This window comes from Lygodium microphyllum, chromosome 3 (genome assembly GCF_053477565.2).
Source record: "Lygodium microphyllum isolate KBCC chromosome 3, Lygodium_microphyllum_v1.1.10, whole genome shotgun sequence".
Taxonomy (NCBI): Eukaryota; Viridiplantae; Streptophyta; class Polypodiopsida; order Schizaeales; family Lygodiaceae; genus Lygodium; species Lygodium microphyllum.
The window spans coordinates 132,504,319-132,512,674 of NC_141137.1; the positions used below are offsets into that span (position 1 = coordinate 132,504,319).

At 40.5% G+C, this 8,356-nt stretch overlaps 1 protein-coding gene across 2 annotated transcripts in view; it reads left to right on the forward strand.

Moving 5' to 3' along the window:
- Window positions 1-6,965, forward strand: part of LOC148038912 (putative LRR receptor-like serine/threonine-protein kinase At1g67720) — a 52,127-nt gene extending 45,162 nt beyond the window's left edge. For both annotated transcript variants that reach the window (XM_087674798.1, XM_087674799.1), the window contains 14 exons: window positions 482-627; window positions 1,237-1,572; window positions 1,741-1,873; window positions 2,120-2,191; window positions 2,305-2,373; window positions 2,524-2,595; window positions 2,677-2,748; window positions 4,286-4,524; window positions 4,625-4,833; window positions 5,368-5,491; window positions 5,596-5,664; window positions 5,751-5,925; window positions 6,029-6,161; window positions 6,284-6,965. In XM_087674798.1, coding sequence (XP_087530924.1) covers window positions 482-627; window positions 1,237-1,572; window positions 1,741-1,873; window positions 2,120-2,191; window positions 2,305-2,373; window positions 2,524-2,595; window positions 2,677-2,748; window positions 4,286-4,524; window positions 4,625-4,833; window positions 5,368-5,491; window positions 5,596-5,664; window positions 5,751-5,925; window positions 6,029-6,161; window positions 6,284-6,562 — 2,128 coding nt within the window. In that variant the 3' untranslated portion in view covers window positions 6,563-6,965. The remainder of the gene's footprint in view (window positions 1-481; window positions 628-1,236; window positions 1,573-1,740; window positions 1,874-2,119; window positions 2,192-2,304; window positions 2,374-2,523; window positions 2,596-2,676; window positions 2,749-4,285; window positions 4,525-4,624; window positions 4,834-5,367; window positions 5,492-5,595; window positions 5,665-5,750; window positions 5,926-6,028; window positions 6,162-6,283) is intronic.
- The last annotated feature ends 1,391 nt before the right edge of the window (window positions 6,966-8,356 follow it).

Sequence of the window (8,356 nt, forward strand, 5' to 3'; positions counted from 1 at the left end):
CAATATTAGTTTCAAGTAAAACTATCTTTACCATTGCTAAAGATCAAGGAGGGTTGAAAACTTATAACACACATAATTTCTTTTCCTTAAAATCAAGTTAGCCAATTTAGAAATATTGATACCACGGACAAGTGAAAGCACTCAAAGAGATGTAGGAGCAACATATGTAGGATCATGCATTGAAGTCCAAAGTGCCTTTCTTTTCTCAATTAATAGTCATGAGGTGGCTACCATATTGTGTAGCTAACCCTTACCTTAACTAGAATACCATTTCCATTCAAAGTCACTTTGTCCTTTTGCTTTCTTGGCCAATGCTGCAGTATCTTCCCAACTTGTTGTGTGCTTCCCAATCTAGAATAGGAATTAAGTAATGCTTCTCCTGCTCTGCCTTAGTCATTTTCTTTATAACTTCTCCCATGACTACTATGTAAAGTTATTAAGCATTCACTTACTAACCACTTTTATAAGTTGATTGCTATAGATACCCCGATGATGAGCTTGATCGTATTTGGCAAAGAAATATAGCATTGCCATCAATCTCTGCAAGCAAAACGACCACTATAATCAATGATTTGGAAGATGTAACGCCCATAGCAGTGTTGGAAACGGCATATTCCCCGTTGGAAGGTGCGCTTGTTTTTTGTAAACATTCAAAATTAGACACATGAAGTGCTTCTCAACAATGTGCAAAATTTAAGTGACTATTGTTAGCTATTAGATTATGTTCCAACATTACAAAAATGCAAGTAACTTTTTTAAAAAAATAAAATGAATGCAAGAATTCATATCCATTTGTGTTTCATTGTAAGAATCATTTTGATTACTCATCATGTCAATTGTAACGATAGTGCGTACTTTTAAAATTCACAGTATGTGCTTTAAACAATTGTTTATAAGTGCACATTTTTTATTAAGTACTACAAGGATCAAGTGTATGATTGCTTGAGAAACTTGCTTCTTTTTGGAAACTTCCTCCTTTTCATGATAGGGAGGAAACTCTCACAACTCAAAAACATAAAAATTCACATCACAAATAAATATAAGTCTTATTGGAGCAAAGAACAAGGGAGGTAGGGTTGCGGATAATGTTCACAAAGGTAGTGCACATATTCATCATACGGTTGCAAGACATTCATTCATTATTATTATTTAGATTTGTGGTGTGATTGTTTTGCCTAAAAAGAGAAAGTTTTAATCTTGGTTTTAGACTCATTGGATTTGACATATTTGCTTCAGGCGGGTTTCATCTATATAGCAGTGTGGATCCAGCAAGTCATTGGTATCTAGTGTCTCTCTACTTTGCAGAGGTTGATTCTAGAGTGAATAGTTCGGGCATGAGGGTGTTTGATATTGCAAGGAATAATGCGTCCCTCGTATCGACTGTTGATGTGTATGCTCAAGCGGGTAGCAACAAAAAGTTTGAGATTGTCAACATTACTACATCTAGCGGCGAATGGATGAACATCACATTCACACCAACTACAACATCCATGTTTGCCCCTTTCATCTCAGCCTACGAGTTGTTCCAATTTCTCGATGTAGCCATCCAGATAGGCACATATGATGCTGATGGTGAGCGCTACATTTCATTATAATTAACCACCCTTGCCCGTCGGCTGCTCCTATGGATTAAAAGGGCTTTCTTTCTTACGTGTTAATAACAATGGCATTTGTGGATGGATGACATCAAATTCAAAGTTACCTGTCTGTCTGTCTGAGTTCCTCTCTTTTGCGGCGCAGTGGCGGCCTTAGAGGCGTTCAAAGCCGCGCTGAGCGATCTGAGTGGCTATGGCGGGGACCCTTGCTTACCCAGGGGCTACTCGTACCCGTGGTTGAATTGCAGCTATGGTCTCTCAACCCGTATCACCGAAATGTATCATAATCAAACCCCATTCCATCATCTCAAATTCTCTTTCTAATGTTCAACTTGGGAGCTTGCCTCATTTAATCAAGTGAATCATCTTCCAATTCTTTGACTGCACATTCTACCCACACAAGTTTGATCAACATAGTGAATAATCACCCGACTGTATGACTGCATTCTACCACTGTAAGAGTTTTAGACAAATCTCCACATTGCTTGTTACCTGGTATAGCTAATCATTGCCTCTCGTCATAGTGACTTGTCGAATTATGGCTTGGCTGGTGAAGTGCCCTCGACTACCAATCAGCTGACTGAGCTCACGAAAATGTAAGGTGCCCATTCAACTTCTATCCTATTAACCTTCACAGTGACCTGCTATGGATGTGCAGAGTGAAGCCGCTTAAATGCTGACACCACGTGTTGATATGCCTGGTTTACAGATCTCTCAGTGGCAACAAATTGCAAGGAGCAATTCCAGACTTGAGTGAACTAGCAAATCTTCAAATCTTGTAAGTGCTTGAATCTGATAGTATCCTAGCTTTAAAAGAAAGTTTTGTGGCTATAACTCTTCTTCAACACAAATCAGAAGCAAGAAATTGATGCCGAGTTCACAGTAAGAATTCCAAGTTTTACACCTTCTGGGCTGATGTCACTTGTAGGGACCTGAGCAGCAATAACCTGACAGGACCCATCCCTGGCTATCTGGCACAGCTACCAAATTTGAAAGTCCTGTAAGTGGTTCTCAACAGCAATGTGAGTTGAAGTTTACAAAACCATCACTCTTATACTCATCATGCCTTTTCTCATGAAAGGCATCTGCAAGACAACCATCTGAGTGGAGCCATTCCTCCAGCACTGCTGCAAAAGCAGGGCCTTGACTTTAAGTACGTGGCTCTAACCAAAGTGAATCCTTGTTGCCTGTTGATGATCATGATTGTTGTTCAACATTGCAAGTGTACTTTTCGCATTAAATGAGAGTTTTGACGAGTCTAGAGGGAATTCGGAAACATTTCATTATAATATGGCCTTCTGAATCTACAGTTTTCAGGCTTTAATATACGATAGACATGAGGATTTACAATCTTCCTTCAGCAACTAGCCTCCATGGCTTGCCTCTTATCACCCAACTGATACCTGCCCTTTCGCCAAAAGGATGGTGATGCCAAGGATCATTGAAAACCACGCGAGTCCAGCAAAAAGATGTCTAGACCAGAATATCCTCAGTACATGTTATGAGACATGAAGCTGTTTTTGGTCATGGTCTTCTCTTGGTTGTGAGCCCTACATTGATCGGTGAGGGACATTAGGTGCTCTGCGGTCATGTTGTTCAGTTTGGTCAACTTTTCTCCTCTTTCTTGGTTAGTGTCCTAATTATTAGCCTGCTCATGTTAGTTGGGCCCTTGACATGTTTTGCACGAGTGGCATGCCTACTTAGGACAGCTTACCAGTTGGGCGACTGCTATTTTAGCCATTTTGTCCCCCATCCTTCCAATCTTCACACTTGCAGTGCCCTCACTATGATCATGGTCACACTTGGATACGTACAAGGACATGCTTGTACCATGCGGCGTCACCATCAGCCCCCAATGTTGGTTCCTTCCTCACCTTCATCAAGCTCTTCAGTATTCTATCTTTTGTCCATGTGTTCCTGCATCTGCTCTTGCTTTGACATGTTATCGAAGCAGCATCTTAGAGGAAGGTCAGTCATTTTTATTCTATTGAGCACTTCTTTTATTGGCCAACAATGCAAAGAGGTATACACAACTATATCAAAGTTTGCTGAGCCTGTTAGAAATCCAAGTATGACAGGCTAAAGATTCCACAATTGCTACAATCTCTATGGATACCTAATACTTTATGGGTCTATCACAAGGGGTTTCATCTCTTGGCATATTCCAAGAATAATGTGAGGTCACAACATGATTTGGGTCATCATTGACAGATTGAACAAGCAGTCCTATTATATACCATATCACAAAACATTGTGATCCTCACAAGCTGCAATGCAAGGCTTTTCAACATATCTTCAGATGACATGGAATGTACAACTTGGAACACAAGAGTGGGGCTGGATGGGAACAAGAAAGATGGGCTGGATAGGACAGAGATGGCAGGAGGAGTGCTTGAGGCTGCAAAGGATTCCATGCAACAGAGGAGGACGTGTGTTGGGGGGATTGGGAAGTTCAAAGTAAGAGAGAAATGGAGAGGGAGAATTGTAGGCTGGGTAGGTAGAGATGGCAGTCAGGGTGGCTGTGAGAAATGAGAGTAATTATTTCTGGTCTGGAGGTGCAAGCTATAGTTTTCTTTTTCCACAGTTCTGGCTGAACTGGAAGTTCCCTGCACGCCAACCTGGATGTTAAACTATGCTTAAGGCAAGGTCAAAAATTTCAACAACTAATTTATTGACTATTTTGCATGCAGGTACACAGGAAATGATGTTTGTGACTCGTCAAACAGTAGCTGTGTTACCTCCCCAACAAATGAGGCTCCTCCCCCTCCAGGTCCAATTGGATCTCCTCCTTCCCCTTCAAGTAACACAGGGAAAATAGTTGGAGGAGTGGTTGCTGTGCTAGTGGTCATTGTCGCTATTATATTAGCAATCTATTATGGCAGGAGATGTTTCCGGAAGACACCGTATGACACAGTCATTAGGAGACAAGGTGAACACATTCAGTATACGCTGTACAGTGCATTCATGTGTTTGTTAAGGAAAATACTTTTCTCCTCTAACAAATCTATTGTTTCAACAACTCCGTGCAGCGGTTGTTGACTCTGATCATGGAATCGTGAACGTAGCCCAAATTTTCAGCCTCTATGATCTGGAATTGGCCACCCGGAATTTTTCAGAAGTTCTTGGTGAAGGTGGATTTGGGGAGGTCTACAAAGGAACACTTACGGATGGTCGTGCTGTAGCCATTAAGGTTCTCAAAGGGAACCGAAGCCAAGGGGTCAATGAATTCAGGAATGAGGTGAGTTTGTTTCCTTCTCATGACATCTTTTTATCCCTCAACCTCAAACCTTTCCCTGCAAATTCATGTAAACCCATGAGTTGAATCAATGGTAGAGCAAACACAGGGTCCAGCATTTCAGTGGCACGAAGACAAAGAGGGAGCACTGGGTGCTTCAGAGAATTTAGCTGAGCTGTTTTGGCTTTCCACTGCTGCTCTTTAAGATCATTTTGTTGCACAAAGCTATGCCCAATGGGAAAGTACAATGTTTTTGTGGTGTAAAAGGGAATCTATGATAATCAAAGTATGGCAATTTTTGTAATCAGGACCAGTCGGCTTGAACTTGAGGCTCATCTCTTAAATTCAAGTAACTGGCTAAATACATAATTCTTTTGTAACCTGAGATGAAGTTTCTATTGAATCATACCGCTCACATCACATCTCCATGAATTAAAGAGTACACTACAAAAAGTGTAAGGAACATGGAAGGTTACGCTAGAGTAACGGATAATTACATGTCATGTTGTATTGACAATTGCTTGTTTCACCTTGAAGGCCAGTCTGCTCTCAACAGTCCACCATAGAAACGTCGTACAACTGATTGGATACTGTACAGAAGGAAGACTGGCAATTGTTTATGAGTTAATGCCAAACGGTTCTTTGCATGACATTCTTTTTGGTAAGACCTCCTGGCGGCATGTTGCTTGTTAGTATTGTGCGGTTGGTGATTGCGAGTTCCAATACATCTTCCAAAGATGAGACTCATGTAATTGTAATCATCAGGTCCAAACTCCATCACGACAACTTTAACTTGGAGACAAAGGCTAATGATCATGGCTGATGCAGCACAAGGTAACCTCTTTTTTAGCGTCGGAGACTTAAGGCTACTTCATAAATGTTATGTCTGTTTTCTTATGCTGTGGATTGATGTGATGCAGGACTTGATTATTTACACCATCAGTGTGTCAAAGTTATCATCCATAGGGATGTGAAGAGCAGCAACATCCTGTTGGGCAGCAACCTTGAAGGCAAGATCGCGGACTTGGGAATTTCAAAAGACAATGATGACGCCACAACAAGAATCATAGGCAGTAGGGGATACCTTGATCCAGAGTAATTCAAACTCTGCATCTCAAGACCATGAATGCTTATGAAGTTATGATGGAAGACTTTAGCAACCGAAAACCTATCATGCCTTACTTCTTATGAACTGCAGGTATGCTGTAAGCTTGCGGCTCACCACGATGGTCGATATTTATAGCTTTGGGGTAGTGCTGTTTGAGATAATAACAGGGCGTCCTTCAGTGTTCAGAAGCCATGGAGGTGTAGACATTAACCTCACTGATTGGGTGAGATACACAACTTTCATCTGGCTCATCTTGCTAATTTTTATTGGGGGCAGGGATTGTGTGGGCAATTAGCTGTAATTTGTCAAAATAGTTGAATGTGGAGTACATGGTAAACTTTGCAGGTAAAACCTGTTGTTGAAAGGGGTGACCTTGAGCAACTTGTAGACCCGAAATTCGAGAGGCAGTACAATGAAGCTGCCATGTGGAATGCCATCGACATTGCAATGAGTTGCATCAAGTTCAACAGCTCAGAAAGGCCCCAGAAAATGAGTGAGATCCTGCAATGCTTGAGAAGCGCTCTCCGAGCAGAGTCGCACGACTCCGTGCCCCAAGTTGGTAACGCATTTATCTCCCCTGCCAGCACCGGTGCTTTCTCTCTGACAGAAGTGCAGGCGAGATGATCAGTGCATTTTGACAGCCACATAATTCAGCTCCAAAGAGGACCCTTAAATATTCGTGTCGAGCATCAAGATCAGCCATAACCTTAAAGGCACTTCCACCTTGCCACATCCTTCACTGCAGGGCCCTCGATTAAGCTGGATCTTTGCATTTGCTGCTTTACTTGCTTGATGCAATCTCGTCTAGCATTTCTTCGTTGTCAATCCTCACAGGGTATTTTCTTTGGTAGGCTGTTGTTAGGAACATGTAGATCCCCACCAGATCAGAACCTTAATCATACTTTCTTCCCATGTTTTTATATCCTGTTTTTGCACTCTTTCACTGTGTAACCTCTCCCTTGCACACAAAGATAGGCCTATATGTCATCACACATTATACATGCAATCTGTATCACGTCTTCTTTTATGGTATTTTGCAAAAACACACACACACACACACACACTCTCTCTCTCTCTCCACAAGGGTTCAACACCTAGAATTGTGGGTTATTTCTTAAAGGTATCTTGGAACTGTTTCTTCCACATTAGAACCACTCTTCTTCTTCTTCTTCTTCTTCTCTCCATGATAACTAGGAAGAGAAATTGATGTTGAACTATGTCAAATTTGAAAGGAATTCACAATTCATCAAGGATTTCTATTGGAGTAAACTTCTAAAATTGAAAAGACTTCAAAAGATTTTCAACTTTGAAATCTAGCATTAATATGGATATCTTATAGATATAAAAACATACAAAACGTAGAGAAAAAGCATGAAATCATCATGGTTAATGAAGGTTGTTACATCAACTCCACCCCCCCGCGCCCCCACATATATTTTTGCTTTTAATGCCTTATCATAGCCTCATTTGCTTCTAAATTTGGCATGGGTTTACTTTTATATTTTGTAAGAAATTTTAATGTAGCGTTGATCTTTGGCATTATGTTGAAAGGAAAATATTATTAGTTGCATTGTTGAAATTGTTCATTGGGGGAAATCACAAGCACCAACAAACCAACAATGTAATTATTCACAAGAAGTTATGGACAAACATCTTCTATAATTCTCACATTGTGAATTACAAGATCATGAACTCTTGCCAAGGAGGGAGAACACATCGAGCTAGGTGTGGTAAGGGGTAGGGGGCTGTCACTCGAGTTGTGAGATACTCATGTCCCCCCAACTACACCTTGCAATGGCTCTTGAGTAGAAGCTCATAATGCTAAATACTGTAGAGAAAAGCAAGGGAATAGATCCCCTCTTACCCCATGGCAAAATGTCAAAATTTATGGCTTTGGATAAAGAGGATTGACAAAGAAGTTTAAGCTTTGCTTTACTTAGAATATTCACATACCTTTAAAGTTTAGAGTCATGAGTCTAAGTTTACATGATCACACTAAGTAAACATGTTGCAACGAAAATTCTCACAATTGGCCAATCATTCCCACAAGTTAGCAGTTGAACTTTTCATTTGAGAGATCTTGTCATTTAGGAACCCACAACTTTCTATAAGCATGCTTATTCCCACTAGCCTAATCATTATCCACACTACAAGGAGCTTGGTTGGCTTGTAGTTAACAAAAGTCAGGTAGTAGTGCCGTGTAATGTCCCCATCACTTAGTTTATTTTAATGTGCGTATACATTCCAAAGAAAAATGTTTTATGTTGCACATTTTAAAAAAATTAGCTCTAATTATGAAACTCACTCTCATTATGAAGATAATAATAATTATTAATGAGGTATTATATGCCAGTTCATGGAAGAAAGACATGGGAGACCCTCCCAATACTAGTTTATTAAAACTATGTTTGTAGTATA